The sequence below is a fragment of the Sapajus apella genome, unplaced genomic scaffold (assembly GCF_009761245.1).
Source record: "Sapajus apella isolate SASKATOON/1434 unplaced genomic scaffold, GSC_monkey_1.0 scaffold169, whole genome shotgun sequence".
NCBI lineage: Eukaryota > Metazoa > Chordata > Mammalia > Primates > Cebidae > Sapajus > Sapajus apella.
Genome location: NW_022437109.1, coordinates 1,255,836 through 1,272,692, shown reverse-complemented (window position 1 = coordinate 1,272,692; position 16,857 = coordinate 1,255,836). Strand labels below are relative to the sequence as shown.

At 39.8% G+C, this 16,857-nt stretch overlaps 1 protein-coding gene across 4 annotated transcripts in view; it reads right to left on the bottom strand.

Moving 5' to 3' along the window:
• The window catches only part of CTSS (cathepsin S), a 28,325-nt gene extending 15,524 nt beyond the window's left edge, over positions 1-12,801 (bottom strand). Inside the window, exons 1-4 of one of the 4 annotated variants that reach the window (XM_032267488.1) lie at positions 12,664-12,801; positions 11,312-11,438; positions 4,759-4,881; positions 1,326-1,475 (exon numbers count right to left, since the gene is read on the bottom strand). In XM_032267488.1, the coding sequence (XP_032123379.1) occupies positions 1,326-1,475; positions 4,759-4,881; positions 11,312-11,438; positions 12,664-12,689 (426 nt within the window). In that variant the 5' untranslated portion in view covers positions 12,690-12,801. The remainder of the gene's footprint in view (positions 1-1,325; positions 1,476-4,758; positions 4,882-11,311; positions 11,439-12,663) is intronic. The other 3 variants (XM_032267490.1, XM_032267489.1, XM_032267491.1) reach the window with 3 other exon arrangements.
• Positions 12,802-16,857: the final 4,056 nt, after the last annotated feature.

Below are 16,857 nucleotides of genomic sequence, written 5' to 3'. Positions count from 1 at the left end.
GCAGTAAGGCTAGATTGCACCACTGCAGTCCAGCCTGGGCAACAGAGGGAGACCCTGTCTCAAAAGAAAAAACAAAAAACCACTGTAGGGAATGCAGTTGGCCCTCAGTATCAACAAGGAATTGGTTCCAGGACTCCTGAGTATACCAAAAGTCAAGAATATTTAAGTCCCTTATATAAACGACTGAGTATTGCATATAACCTACACATCCTCCTATATGCCTTTTTTTTTTTTTTTTTTTTTTTGATAGGGTCTCACTCTATTGCCCAGGCTGGAATGCAGTTGTGCGATCTCAGCTCACTATAACCTCTGTCCCAGGTTCAAGTGAGTCTCCTGCCTCGTCCTCCCAGGTAGATGGGATTACAGGTACCTGCCACCACACCCGGCTAATTTTTGTATTTTTAGTAGAGACAGGGTTTCACCATGTTGGCCAAGCTGATCTTGAACTCCTGACCTCTAGTGATCTGCCTCCCTTGACCTGGAAAAGTGCTGGGATTACAGGCGTGAGCCACTACACCCAGCCCTCCCATATTCTTTCCTTCTTTCTTTCTCTCTTTCTCTTTCTTTCTTTCCTCCTTCTTTCCTTCCTTCCTTCCTTCCTTCCTTCCTTCCTCCTCCTCCTCCTTCTTCTTCTCCTTTCTTTCTTTCTTTTTCTTTTCTTTCTTCTTTCTTTTCTTTCTTTCTCTTTCTTTTTCTTTCTTTCTTTCTCTTTCTTTCCCTCTTTCTTTCCTTCCTTCCTTCCTTCCTTCTTTCTTTCTTTCTTTCAGATGGAGTCTCACTCTTGCTCAGGCTGGAGTGCAGAGGTGAGATCTCAGCTCACTGCAACCTCTGCCTCCCAGGTTCAAGTGATTCTCCTGCCTCATCCTCCCAAGTAGCTGGGATTACAGGCACGTGCCACCAATCCCAGCTAATTTTTGTATTTTCAGTAGAGATGGTGTTTCATTATGTTAGCCAAGCTGGTCTCGAATTCCTGGCCGCAGGTGATCCACCTGCCTCAGCCTCCCAAAGTACTGGTATTATAGGCATGAGCCACCGTGCCTGGCCTATTTTTTATTTTATTTTTTTTCTGGATATTTTTGATCCACAGTTGGTGGAATCTGCAGATGTGGAACCTGTGGATATAGAGAGCCAACTGTATAAATAAAGTATAATATGTGATCCTTGCCCTTAAGCAACTTATAATTTAGTTGGGAAGACAAGAATAACAAAAATAATTAGAAAGTAACATGTGCGACTGTAAGATTCACTGTCAAATTCTGTAGCTAAACTAAGCATTTAAAGAGAGCTCTACCTAGGGTTCAGAGGCTTGGGATGGTAATACTCACTTGATATTTCACTTCGGTAACACACCCCTTTTCTCTCCAGTCCACAGAATCAGGCAACATCTGATTAGGGTTTGACTTATATGTGATGTTTCTCTGCCACTGGCTGGGAACTCTCAGGGAACTCATCAAAGACATCACTTCTTCACTGGTCTACAAAGCAAATATACAGTCAGGCATCATTTAATGACTGGAATATGTTCTGAGAAATGCATCGTTAGTTGATTTTGTCATTTTGCAAACACCATAGTGTGTACTTACACAAGCCTAGAGAGTATCAGCTCCTACATACCTAGGGAGTATGGTAGGGCCCGCTGCTCCTATGCTACAAACCTGCATGGCATGGTGCTGTACTGAAGGTTGTAGGCATTTGTACAACAATATGAAGTACTTGTGTATCTAAATATAGCTAAACATAGAAAAGGTACATTGAAAACACAGTATAAAAAGTAAAAATGGGGGCTGGGGGCAGTGGCTCACCCCTGTAATCCCGGCACTTTGGGAGGCCAAGGTGGGCAGATCACCTAAGGTCAGGAGTTAGAGACCAGCCTGGCCAACATGGTAAAACTCTGTCTCTACTAAAAATACAAAAATTAGCCGGGTGTGGTGGTGTACGCCTGTAATCCCAGCTACTTGGGAGGCTGAGGCAGGAGAAATGCTTGAGCCTGGGAGGTGGAGGTTGCAGTGGGCCGAGATTGCATCACTGCACTCCAGCCTGGGCAACAGAGTGAAACTCCATCTCAAAAAAAAAAAAAAAAAAAAAAAAAAAGTAAAAATGGTACCCCTATATAGCGCATTTATCGTGAAATGACTGGAGTCACTCTGGGTGAGTCAGTGAGTGAGTGGTGAGTGGATGTGAAGGCCCAGGGCATTACTGGAGACTATAAACACAGTACACTAGGCTACACTGAATTTGTTAATTTTTCTTTCTTTGTTCACTAATAAATTAACCTTAGTTTACTGCAGCGTTTTTACTTAATAAACTTTTAATTTTTAAATGTTTTGTCTTTTATAGTAATACTCACCTTAGAATACAAACACATTGTATAGCTGTACGAAAATATTTTCGTCTTTATAGCCTTCTTTTGTAAGCTTTTTTCAATTTTTAATTTTTTAAAACTTTTAAACTTTTTTGTTAAAAACTAAAATACACACACCTACACACATTAGCCTAGGCCTATACAAGGTCAGGATCATCAATATCACTGTATTCCATCTCCACCTCTTGTCCACTGGAAGGTCTTCAGGGGCAATAACACGCATGGAGTTGTCACCTCTAATAACAATGTTTTCTACTGGATACCTCCTGAAGGACCAGCCTGAGGCTGTTTTACAGTTAACTTTTTTTAAGTGTGCCTACACTCTAAAATAACAATTAAAATTATAGTATAGTAAATACATAAACCAGTAATGTAGTCATTTATTACTATTAAGCATTTTGTACTGTGCATAATTTTATGTGCTATACTTTTATACCACTGGCAGAGCAATATGTTTATTTACAGCAGCATCACCACAAACAAGAGTTGGGTGTGTTGTGAAACAAGTGTGTTGTGCTACATCGCTAGGATGGCTACAACATCACTAGCTAGGCAAGAGGTACTTTTCTGCTCTATTATAATCTTAAAGTAACACCATGGCATATGCGGTTTATCAATGCCCAAAATGTATATGGCCCATGACTGTATATCTCCTTCCTTCCTTCTTTTCTTCCTTCCTTCCCTCCCTCCCTCCCTCTCTCTTTCTTTCTCCTTCCTTCCTTCCTTTTCTTCCTTCCTTCCCTCCCTCCCTCTCTCTCGCTCTCTTTCTCCTTCCTTCCTTCCTTCTTTCGCCAGAGTTTCACTCTTATTGCCCAGGCTGGAGTGCAATGGTGCAATCTTGGCTCACTGCAACCTCCACCTCCTGGATTCAAGCAATTCTGCTGCCTCAGCCTCCCGAGTAGCTGGGATTACAGGCGCACGCCACCACAGCTGGCTAATTTCGTATTTTTAGGATGATGGGCTTTCTCTATGTTGGACAGGCTGGTCTTAAACTCCCGACCTCAGGTGATCAACCCGCCTCGGTCTCCCAAAGTGCTGGGATTACAGGCATAAGCCACCACACCCAGCCTATCCTTCTTTCCAATATCCTAATAACTGTAACTGCGAATATATTTTAAAACTGACATGGAATAAAAAACTGAGAAAAATCAGTAATCGTTGTGACCAGCATAGGTTCCATTAGGAGCTGGTGGGGTGAATTATCCATGTTTGTTTAGTTTCACACTTGCCACTAGCATCCCAGTTAGGCACCCTCATGGGGAAGGAGAAAAAGAGAATGGTAAAAACCAGAAGTTATAGGGAGCCAGATTTTTGTTTCAAAGCAAGGCAGAATTTCATAAAAGGGCTGTCTAAAAAGTGGACTAAACTGGTTTCCCATGTGACAAGGAATTACAAAGGAGATTCCTGCATTTAAGAAGGAATTTAGTCTACCTAGGGTGTTCTCCTGTTCACTTTGGCCACAGTGGTAAAGTTTTAGAGGACAGAACAGAATCTGAAAACCAGTAGGAGATTATTTGTGATTTTAAATACCCACATGCTCCCATTAAGAAAGCGGATGGGGCTGGGCACGGTGACTCACAGCAGTAATCTCAGCATTTTGGGAGGCTGAAGTGGGCGGATCAAAAGGTCAAGAGATGGAGACCATCCTGGCCAACATGCTGAAACCCCATCTCTACTAAAAACACAAAAAATCAGCTGGGCATGTTGGTGTGTGCCTGTAATCCCAGCTACTCAGGAGGCTGAAGCAGGAGAATTGCCTGAACCCAGGAGGCAGAGGTTGCGGTGAGCCGAGATCGTGCCATTGCACTCCAGTGTGGGTAACAAGAGCAAAGCTCCTTCTCAAAAAAAAAAAAAAAAGAATATACAAAAAATTAGCCAGGCGTGGTGGTGCGTGCCTGTAGTCCCAGCTACTTGGAGGCTGAAGCAGGAGAATTGCTTGAAACCGGAAAACAGAAGTTGCAGTGAGCCGGGATCACCCCACTGTACCCCAGCCTCGTGATAGAGCAAGATTCCGTCTCAAAAAAAGAAAGCAGAAAGCAGAAGGACCATTTTAAATTGTCAATCTAGACTTAAATAAGTATGGCAACTTACTATAAAAGCTAAAAGCCTGTGGATAGTCTTTAGGCAGTATTTTCTGGAATTTATAAAAGAAATAAAACAATGGTAGTCTGTGAGTTTAAAATTTCCTCTACAGAAGAGATTTGTTAAAGAAAGCAGTCAAAGTGGAACTAAGTAAGAATTTCTGTACACGTTCTTATGTTCTTAAATTCTTCTGCCTTCCAACTTGGTACTACACATTCCTTTATTGTTGTTTACCTTCAAATTGCTTTTGAGGAGATAGAAAGGAAATGATGCTTACCCAGACATGAAAGTGGGATTCTTTGTAATGTACCTACCATGTCTCCCAGGTGGTTCATGCCCAGATCATATGAGTGCATTCCCATTGAATGCTCCAGGTTGTGAAGCATCACAAACTTTAGATTCTTTTCCCAGATGAGACGTCGTACTGCTTCTTCATTCTAAAACATAGTGAAGAAGAACATAGTCATACTGCATCCCTGACAAGTAAGTGTTCAATGATGAAAATGGCATTTTTTTTTTTGAGATGGAGTCTCAGTCTGTTGCCCAAGCTGGAGTCCAGTGGCGAAATCTCAGCTCACTGCAAACTCTGCCTCCCATGTTCAAGTGATTCTCCTGCCTCAGTCCCCCGAGTATCTGGGATTACAGGCACGCGCCACCACGCCCAGCTAATTTTTGTATTTTTAGTAGAGATGGGGTTTTACCATGTTGACCAGGATAGTCTCAATCTCTTGACCTCGTGATCCGCCCACCTCAGCTTTCCAAAGTGCTGGGATTACAGGTGTGAGCCACTGCACCCAGCTGAAAATAGCAATTTTGAAGCTATCCATATTCTACCAAATATGGATCTGCCTGAGAGCATGAAAATAAATGAATATATCCAATATAACTGCCAACTTCACATATTAATCTTAAGTCTTGCTCTTAATTGTTTTGATGGTGATTAATATTATTTTATGATAAACATAATGAATTTTCTTCTTTTAAAAATTTATTATTATTGGTTTTCATTTTTTTTTTTTAGAGAGAGAGTCTCACTCTGTCACTCAGGCTGAATGGTGTGCAGTGAAGTAGCGTGATTACTACTCACTGCAGCCTTGACCTCTTGGGACCCAGGAATCTTCACACCTCAGCCTCCTGCATACTGGGATCACTGATGTGTGCCACTGCAGCCAGTTTTTTTGTTTTTTGTTTTTGGTAGAGACTGGGTCTCCCTATGTCGCCCAGGCTCATCTTGAATTCCTGGGCTCAAGCAGTCCTCCATCAGCTTCTTAAAGTGCTGGGATTATAGGTGTGAGCCACTGTGTTCAGCATTTCTTTCTTTTATTCTTTTTTTTTTTTTTTTGATAGAGTCTTTTTCTGTTGCCCAGGCTGGAGTACAGTGGTCTGATCACAGCTCACTGCAGCCTCAAACTCGTGGGCTCAAACTATCCTCCCATCTCAGCTGCCAGGGTAGCTAGGACTACAAGCACACACCACCACAACCAGCTTATTTTTATTATTATCATTATTTATTTTTTGGAGAGACAGGGTCTCCCTATGTTGCCCAGGCTGGTGTCAAACTCCCGACCTTAAAGAATCCTTCCCCCTTGGCCTCCCAAAGTGCTGGGGTTATGGGCGTGAACCATGCACCCAGTCATGATTTTCTTTCTTTTTGATATTTTACAACTTCATTACATGTGTCTGGGTGTAGGTTTCTTTATTTACCTTCAGCTGTGTACTTTTGATTGGATGACTCAGGACCTTTTCTCATATCTGGAAAATTCTCAACCAGTGTCTCCGCATATATTGTTTCTCCACCATTCCATCTAATTCTCTTCTTCAGAAACTCCTCTCTGAAGTATTTTGGAGCCTCAGACTCTCTCTCACCTCTCTGACTTGTGATTTCATAGATTTTTCTTTTTATTTCTAGGTGCTGCATTCTGGGTGAATGCCTCAGCACTATATTTTAGATGACTGATTCTATCCAACTCTTTCCAGTCTGGGAATCCTTTTGATTTTTATTGTAATGACAATATTTTTTCTTTCCAAAATTTCTAATTTATCTTGCAATTTCTTTTTCATTAGTGTGCATATTACTCCTTTATATATAGTCTTTTGAAAAGTCATTTTTGGTTCTATTATTTTAATTTTACTCAGAGTGAATTTTCTTTTCCTCTAGGAGATTCATTTACATGGAAAACAATGATGTAGAAGGCAAGGTGGATGGTGCCTCCTAGAATAGCTGAAGCCAGAGCTTCCAATAAGCTAGAACCCCAGGGAGCGGCTAGCACAACTCTGTTCTGCCTCATTTCATTGAGCCGGTGAGGCCAGGCCCGACCCTAATTTTAGGCACTGGGTAGCAAGTCTGGATGCAGGTTTCTCTCCCTTGGAGCAAGGTTTTACTGTTACCCTGTAATGGACATAATGCGCATGTATGATGGGCATACTTTCAGACCACAAGATGAGAGGCAATGGTATAAAGACAAACAAATCTAAGTACAAGAAAGGAAAAGAAAAAAAAGAAGTACACTTTGCGATCAACTATTAAGGTAGGATGCTAATCAAAAGTCATGTTCATTCCTCCTGAGGGATTGGAATTATTAAAAAAAGGAATAGCATTCATTTAACCAGATAGTGGTGCTAATTGCACATTTAACTCCAGTCAACCTTGAAATGAGGAACCTGGTCATAAAGGGTGTGGGTGAGGGTAAAATTCATCACCACAAAGGAAACCATATGATCATTTCAATGGATGCAGAAAAAGCATTTGCAGAATTCAACATCCTTTCATGACAAACATTCTCAGCAAATTACATATAAAAGGAATGTCCCTCAACACAGATAGGCCAGATATGACAAGACTGCAGCTAACACCATGCTCAACTGGGTGAAAATTTGAAGGTCGTTTCGCTAAGATCAGAAAAAAAAAAGGATACGCACTCTCTCACCATTTCTAGTCAATATAGTACTGAAAATCCTAGCCAGGGCAATTAGGCAAGACAAAAAATACAAGGCCTCCAAATAAGGAAGGGAAGAAGTGAAAAGAAGAAAATAATAAAAATTAAAAAAAAAACAACAAAGAATAAAAAAGAAAGGGAAGAAGTAAAATTGCCTTTGTTTGTTGATGACATGATCATATAAAATCTTGGCCAGGTGTGGTGACTCATGCCTGTAATTGCAGTACTTTGGGAGGTGGAGGTGGGAGGATTGTATGACTCAAGAAGTTCAATACCAGCCTGGACAACATGGCAAGACATCTCTACAAAAAACAAACACAGAAATTAGCACGTGTGGTGGCATGTGCCTGTAGTCCCAGCTACTTGGAAGGCTGAGGCAAGAGCATCACTTGAGCCGGGAGTTTGAGGCTGCAGTGAGCTATGATCACACCACTTCACTCCAACCTAAGTGATGAAGCAAGGGCTCATCTCAAAAAAAAAAAAAAAAAAAAAAGAAAAGAAAAAGAAAAGGCCAGGTGCAGTGGCTCATGTGTGTAATCCCAGCATTTTGGGAGGCCAAGGTGGGTGGATCATGAGGTTGGCAGTTTCAGACCAGCCTGACCAACATGGTGAAACCCCGTCTCTACTAAAAATACAAAAACTATCTGGGCATGGTGGCATGCAGCTGTAATCCCAGCTACTCAGGAGGCTGAGGCAGAAGAACAGCTTGAATCTGGGAGGCAGAGATTGCAGTGAGCAGAGATCGCGCCACTGTACTCCAGCCTGGGTGACAGAGTAAGACTTTGTCTCAAATAGGCCCCCCCCCCCAAAAAAAAAAAAGAGAGAGAGACAAAAAAAAAAAGAAAGAAGAGAAAATCTTAAAGATTCCATCAAAAAACTATTAGAATTGTTATATTAATGCAGTAAAGTAGGACACAAAGTAAACGTACAAAAGTCAGCAGTGTTTTTATACACTAACAACTATTTGCAAAAGAAATTAGGAAAACAATTCTATTTGCAATAGCACTTAAAACATACTTAGGAGTAAATTTAACCAAGGAGTTGAAAGGTTGTATGCCGAAAACTATAGAACATTGATGAAAGAAATTGAAGACAAAATAAATAAATGGGAAGATATTCCATGCTCATGGATTGGAAGAATTAATATTGCTAAAATGTTCATACTACCCAAAGCAAACTAGAAATTCAGTGCAATCCCTATCAAAATTTCAATGTTATTCTTCACAGAAATAGGAAAAAGCAATCCTCAAATTCATAGGTAACTACAAAAGTCCTCAAAGAGTCAAAGCAATCTTTAGCAAGAGGAACAAAGCCGGAGGCATTACAGTACCTAATTTCAAAATATATTACAAAACTATAGTAATTTAAACATCATAGTACTTGCATAGAAACAGATGCATTTACCAAAGGAATAGGATATAGAGCCCAGAAATAACCTGCAATTTTATAGTCAATCGATTTTCAGCAAAGGTGCCAAGAACACACAATGGTGAAAGGATAATCTCTTTAATAAATAGTACTGGGAAAACTGGCTATCCACACGCAATAAAATGAAACTGAACCCTTATGTCACTCCATATACAACAATCAACTCAAAATGAATTAAAGCATAAATATAAGGCCTGAAACTATACAACTACTATAAGAAAATATAGGAGAAAACTCTGCAACATTGGTTCGGATGATGGATTTTTGAATATGACCCCTAAAGCATAGGCAACAAGAGCAAAAATAGACAAATGTGACTCCATCAAACTAAAAAGCTTTTGTACAATAAGGGAAACAATTAACAGAGTGAAAGGATAACTCATAGATTGGGGGAAAATATTTACAAATTATATATTTGATAAGGGGCTAATATCCCAAATATAGAAAAAACTCAAAGTAACCAATAACAAGAAAACAACTCTGTTTAAAAATGGGCAAAAGACCTGAATAGATATTTCTCAAAAGAAGACACATACAAATGGCGAATAGATACGTGAATAAATGCTCAATATCACCAATCATCAGGGAAATGCAAATTAAAACCACAATGAGATATCATCTCATATCTGTTAGAATGGCTATTATCAAAAGGATGAAAGATAAGGGTGAAGATGTGGAGAAAAGTGAACCCTTATACACTGTTAGTGGGAATGTAAATTAGTATAGCCATTTTGGAAAACAGTGTGGAGGTTCCTCAAAAAACTAAAAATGTAATTACCATATGATCCAGCAATCTCACTTCTGGGTATATGTCCCAAGGAAGCGCAATCAGTATGTCAGCGAGACAGCTGCACTTCCATGTTCACTGTAGCATTATTCACAATACCCAAGATATGGAATCAACCTTATAAAGTGTCCATCAAAAGATGAATCAATAAAACAGTGTGGTACATATTGTATTCCATACATAATGCAATATTATTTAGCCTTAAAAAAGAAAGAAATTCTGTCATTTCCAACAACATGAATGGGTCCACAGAACATTATGCTAAGTGAAATAGGCCAGGCACAGAAAGATAAATACGGCATAATCCCACTTACATGTGGAATCTAAAAAAGTTGAACTCATAGAAGTAGAGAGTAGAATGGTAGTTAGCAGAGGCTGGGAGAAGGGTAGACAGGGAAAGGGGAGATTTAAGTCACAGAGTACAGAGTTTCACTTAGACAGGAAGATTAAGCTCTAGCAATCTACCATAGCATGGTGACTACAGATAATAATGTATTTTATATTTTTAAATTACTGAAAGGATAGATTTTAAATGTCTCATCACAAAGAAAGGATAAGTATGTGAGGTGCTGAATATGTTAATTAGCCTAATTTAATCATTCTGCAATGTATATGTGTATCAAAACATCACATTGTACTCCATAAATATACACAATTATTATTTAATTATAAATAAAAACAAAACAGAGTAAATAATCTACTAAGAGTGTCATTTTTATACAAAATAATATGTCAAATAAATATATGATGCTAACTTACAAACAGAAATATTATATAGTTACAGGACTTAGTTACTTAAAGCAATAGGGTTAAGATCTTAACATCAGCAAGAATGCTTTGAAATAAAAATAAAACTACAAAATGGGAAGTGACAGCCAAGCAACAATATCTGGTCGCACTATGTGGGTAATAAGTTCTTTTTAATCCTCACCCGTCTCAAATGTGGCCCTTCCTCAGGGGCTTGTGCTCGTTTGCCCTTGACCTGAGACCTTCATTATGTATTTTGCTTGCTCCCTGGTTTCCATCAATTCTTTGCTCAAATGGAACCCTTATCCGTGAGCCCTTCCCTTACCTGCGTATCTTATAGATAGAATTCTTGCCACCACCACCACCCAGGACCCTTTCTACTCTCTATGGCTTCCTTTATTTTTTATCTACAACACTTACCACCATCTAACTATGTATCTGGTTATTTTGGTTATTTATTTTCTTATTTCCTGTCTCTCTCACTATAATATAAGCTTTATAAAAGGAATTTTATTTTGATTCCTGCTGTATGGTACCAAGAACAGTATCTGGCAAGAAACAAGTACATAGTATTTATTTATTTATTTTTGAGAGAGTCTCACTCTGTCACCCAGAGTGGGGTGCAGTAGTGTGATCTCGGCTCACTGAAACCTCTGCCTCCCAGGTTCAAGCAATTCTGCCTCAGCCTCCTGAATAGCTGGGATTACAGGCACCTGACACCATGCCTGGCTAATTTTTGTATTTTTAGTAGAGATAGGGTTTCATCATGTTGGCCAGGCTGGTCTCGAACTCCTGACATCAGGTGATTCACCCATCTTGGCCTCCCAATTTGCTGGGATTACAGGCGTAAGCCACCGTGCCCAGACTAAATATTTACTGAAAACACTGCCTAAGAACGCAATTTTGAGGGGTAGAAAACAGTACTCCTGTAAAAGCATATCACTCGAGAGGCAATCCAATCCAATCTACCTTTTCTTTATATTGTTTGCCATAGGTTTTCTTCCAGAGATTCCAGTGGTGATCCAAGGTGGGATCTTGATGCAATTGCGCCACTGCAGAGGAGCACACGAAGAGCACACAAACCAGCTGTTTCACTCTGTGTAAAGAAAGGTAACATAGGAAGTGTAGCTATTAACTGCATTTGTTGTGACCATATTTTTCATAATAGAAAATAACAATGTGAAGTCTATCAAAGGGACAGACTATTATAAATCAAAATTACACAGGAAAATTCCTGGGATACAGTCAGGGGGAATAACTGCAAATTTATGTCTGAAATACTACTTCCAATACTTAATAGTACTTCAAAAAATGATTTCTGGCCAGGCGCGGTGGCTCACGCCTGTAATCCCAGCACTTTGGGAGGCCGAGGATCAAGACCATCCTGGCCAACATAGTGAAGCCCCGTCTCTACTAAAAATACAAAAATTAGCGGGTGTGGTGGCGTGCGCCTATAGTCCCAGCTACTCGGGAGGCTGAGGCAGGAGAATTGCTTGAACCCAGGAGGCGGAGGTTGCAGTGAGCCGAGATCGAGCCACTGTACTCCAGCCTGGTGACAGAGCGAGACTCCGACTCAAAAAAGAAGTGATTTCCAGGAGTTTCCCAATATCTGGTAAACCAAACACATCTAGGGAGTTAGAAAACAGGGACTTCCCAGGATTTGCCAACAAATCTAATAAAAGGAAATCTCTCTCTCTCTTTTGGAAAAAAAAATATCCTTAAGAAGAGGACAAACCGCTGAAAACTTAGTTTATCGTCTGAATTTTTGAATACAGGAGCTTTTCTTAACTGACCTATTTAAATATCCACAATCTTTACAGATAGTTAAAAGACAACTCTCATCTATTGCTTTCACATCTTTAGATAGACAATTTTCCTTGTTTTTTTTTCAATGATCAGACATGTTTCAAATGAAACAATTAACTACCCTTTATTTTTTATTTTTTTTTTTCTCCTTGCTCCTTCCTTAACTACTCTTTAAAATGGCACTTCTATATTTAATTCCAAGAGACTTCAACAGAAATTCAGTAACTAGCTCCCTCAAACTGGATTCTACTTTCTTTTTCATTGAAAACATCTGGAATTTTAAACATGTAAACCTTCAAATTATATTCCAAAGAAAGCCACGTTTTAGCCTCAACTTAGATGCTTAGATGCTCAAGCAGACATCAACTTTTTAAAAATAGAGAAGAGACAAATTGAGTGACACGATTTTTTAGTTTACTTCCTGAGAGCAAGATTTAAAACCTAGAGGGCAGAACAAGCTACGAACACAAACAAAGTGTTTGAAGACCAAATCGGAGAAAAAGAACAGTACATACGTGACAGAACCAGCAGGTGCTCCCATGGTAAGGGTCCTTAACTTGGTGGGCTCTCTTCTAAGATTTCAAAGGCAAGGAGATTTCAGTTCAATTGACTTTAAAAAGAAATTGGAACTTGTCACATGAGGTACCCACAATGAGGAAGTGAACTTTCATTTCAGTTTCGTTTAAAATCTAGCTAGCTCAGTCACCTCTGGTCCTCTCCCTATGGTCTTGGGGACAAAGTGGATACCGTAAGCCATCAAAAAGAGCCCTTGGCAGGGCACGGTGTCTCACACCTGTAATCCCAGCACTTTGGGAGGCCAAGGCGGGTAGATCGCCTGAGGTCAGGCATTCGAGACCAGCCTGGCCAACATAGTGAAATCCCATCTCTACTAAAAATACAAAAAAATTAGCCGGGCGTGGTGGCAGGCACCTGTAATCCCAGCTACTTGGGAGGCTGAGACAGGAGACTTGCTTGAACCCAGAAGGCAGAGTTTACAGTAGCCGAGATGGCACCACTCCAGCCCGGGCAAGAGTGCAAGACTCTGTCTCGAGAAAAAAAAAAAAAAAAAAAAAAAAAAAAACCCTTGGCTAGGCCCAGTGGCTCATGCCTGTAATCCCAGCACTTTGGGAGGCCAAGGCAGGAGGATCACTTGAGGCCAGGAGTTCAAGACCAGCCTGGGCAATATAGCAAGACCCTGTCTCAGTAGATAGAGCTAGGAAATATCTTTTTTTAAAAAAATTAAATAGATCACAAACTCACACTGATATTTCAACTTCAAATTCAAGATTATAGGGTTTACCCAACCCCATCAATCTTGAACTTCTTTTCAAACATGCTTTAAAAATCTGAGTTGTCTAAAGTATCAACTCAAGTACTTCTTCAATTTATCCTGTAAAATTGCAGGATAACAACAACAAGCCTACGACCAATAAGATTATTAATGAAAACAAATTAGAGAGTTTAAGTGGGAGGGGTACATTAAGCCATATTCCACTAAGGATGTAAGTCAATTACTGTGTTCTGAAGTCACCTGAAATAGTTCCCGGGGTGGTTATGCCACCACTTCCATACAATTAGGTTTATTTGGTTCATTTCACTTTTTCCTTTTAGGGATTGCTTTTTACACTTGTAATTTTGTTTTATAATTATGTATAACATGGGATCCAAAGTGAAATCAACACAATGAGGTATATTCAAAGAATTCTAGCCTCTCTTTTTGTCTGCTTTACACGATTTCCTTTTTCCCTGGTTGGTAATCATTTAAACAATTTATGATTTATTGCCCATGTAAAAATATGCAAATATGCCTATATATTGATACTCCTCCACTTTTTTCTGTACTCCTCCATCTTAAGTGAACGCTAATACACATACTTTCCTCTATCTTCTTTTTTCACTTAAGATTTTTTTCTTTATTTCAGTCAATCACTTAACATTTAATTAAGAAAAATTATTCAAGAGAAAGAGATTATCAGGTGTCGTTTCAGTGGTGTGCTGGGAATTATTTAGTGAACCTTTACAAGAATTGTTTGATTCTTTTTAGAGTTAAGTTGTAAAAAACTGATAACTATGCAAATGATCCCTATACAAGGCAATGCAAATAAATTTTGTGTTGTAGATTTTGCTGAATAGAGAATATAGACCTCTAATTCTTTTTTTTTTTTTTTTTTCTTTTTGAGACACAGCCTCACCCTATCACCCAGGCTGGAGTTCAGTAACGCGATCTCTGATCTCGGCTCATTGCAACCTGCACCTCCTGGGTTCAAGCATTCTCTTGTCTCCTCCTCCTGAGTAGCTGGGATTACAGGCATGCACTACCATGCCCAGCTAATTTTTGCATTTTTAGTAAAGATGGGGTTTCACTATGTTGTCCAGGCTGGTCTTAAACTCCTGACCTCAGGTGTTCCACCAACCTCGGCTTCCCAGAGTGCTGGGATTACAGGCATGAGCCACTGTGCCTGGCCTCAAATTCTTATTTGAACTAATTTTAATCTTACTGATCCCTTATTAATTAATGAGTTAAATAAAATCTTTGACATGTTCATTGTATATTTGTTATAGGAGTCATGTTCTCAGCTTTTTAGAAACTATAGCAATTAAATTCTGATAACTCCACAGTAGTATACATAGGGTTCATTTATTTTTATGGCCATGTAGCATCTTTCGAACAATATTCCTATGTCTGGAGAATTTCCCTCATTATAAATTTTGCTTCTCCCAGTTGAAGCCAAAACTCCATCTTTAAGGCTCCAATGCAGTTAAGGCACAGACATGAGAACTAGCCTTTGTCAGTCAGGCACACCTGTATAGAACATTATTTTGCAAATGGTTGAGGAACCATAAGTATGTAAAATCCTTCTTTTTTTTTTTTTTTTTTTTTTGAGACAGAGTTTTGCTCTTGTTGCCCAGGCTGGAGTGCAATGGCGTGATCTCGGCTCACTGCAACCTCCGCCTCCCGGGTTCAAGCAATTCTCCTGCCTTAGCCTCCCAAGTAGCTAAGATTACAGGCATATGCCACCATGTTTGGCTAATTTTTGTACTTTTAGTAGAAATGGGGTTTCTTTATGTTGGTCAGGCTGGTCTTGAACTCCTGACCTCAGGTGATCCACCCACCTTGGCCTTCCAAATTGCTGGGACTACAGGCGTGAGCCACCATCCGCGTCTGGCCTAAAATCCTCCTTTTGCTGAGAATGGCAGTAGAGCTGTCTCCCAGCAGCAGCAGCAACAGTGGCAGCAGCAGACATTCTAACATCTGGTCCCCAGTGTCACCTGTTCAAGCTGTAGTGTTTATGTCAAATATTGTGTTTGCTCGGTGGCATCACAGGTTGAGCAGTCCTCTCTGCGTGGACTGGGTGAGGTTTGTGGTTACACAGTGAACAAACCTTATGGCCTTTCACAGATTCTTCGGGCTTCCTGCACTTCTTAAATAAACGGTAGTGCCCAGATACATTAACCCAGTAATGACATTCACAGCTGTGCTGAGTTTGGAAAAACAAGGGTGGAGTCTCAGAAGCTAGAATGGGTAAGGTGCTTTTCTCAGGCTGAGAACAGAGTAAACTCAAGAAGAACACTACTGCGGAACGCTTCATAATTTCAGATTGCCTTCTCTATCCTTCTTTACACATCTGATCTCATAGCTGATTTTTTTTTTTTTTTTTTGCTTTTAGCCTTGATACCTTTATATGTATTTCTACCTCCAGAAATACGTAGTTCAATTTTCTTAATGAGGAAATGAGCATAGGAACAAATTTCTTTCCATCAAGATTAAAATGATAGACAATTGTTTTACAAGGTACCATGTATTTTCCCAGTCATTATTTCTCTGTCTGACAGGGTCTATAAACCTACACTCAGTACAGAGCATAACCATGGTGATTAGGCGACAGCGCACCTTCTGCCTCCATTCCTGGGTATTACCTACAGGGAACTGTGTATGAAATTATGTCTCTAGCTGTTTCAGGTAATCCTCTATCAAGTGGGAAAAAAATTCGGGGTTAATTGTGTTTTCTAGTGGTACTCTAAACAGGATTCAGGATGGCAGCAGCCATCTAAATGTCCTCCCTTGTTTATTTCGAAATCCATAATTAATTCCAGATTTACCATGAAACTAAGTTAAGTTGGTCCCAAAATGAAACAGGCCTCTCAGGGACATACCCACCTCCTCCCAGCCTGCCTTTGGACTCGGTAAGTAAGCAGACCATGTCTGTCTGATACACATGACCCCTGGTTAATATGTAGGTTGTAGAAGAAACCAAAATTTTACTTATGGAATGCAGGGGGAATAAAAATGAATTAGCTTTTGTGAGATAAAGAACAACTGACATATCAACTGCTATTGTATTTTCTGTTGTCAGGGCGTGGGCTGAGTAAAAAGCTTCAAAGCTTTTGCATATGTCTTGGTTCTGCCATCTGTTGGTTATAAGGCCTGGAGCAAGTGAGTTAACATGGCCGTGGCTCACTTCCTATGCATAAGTGAGAAAATTCTGACTCAGTGGCAACTAAACAGCGGAAGACACCAGCAATAGAATGTAATTATAATGTCACTCCATGAGGTGGTAAGATTTGACGCTCCCAGCTAATTATTCCTAAGTCCATTCCTTTTGCAGAACAAGTTTCTAATAAAGTACTCAATATTAAGATAGATGATTATGAGCAAGTGCTACTATGTAGGGTATTCATTTGAAATATGAATACTCCTGGCACTCATT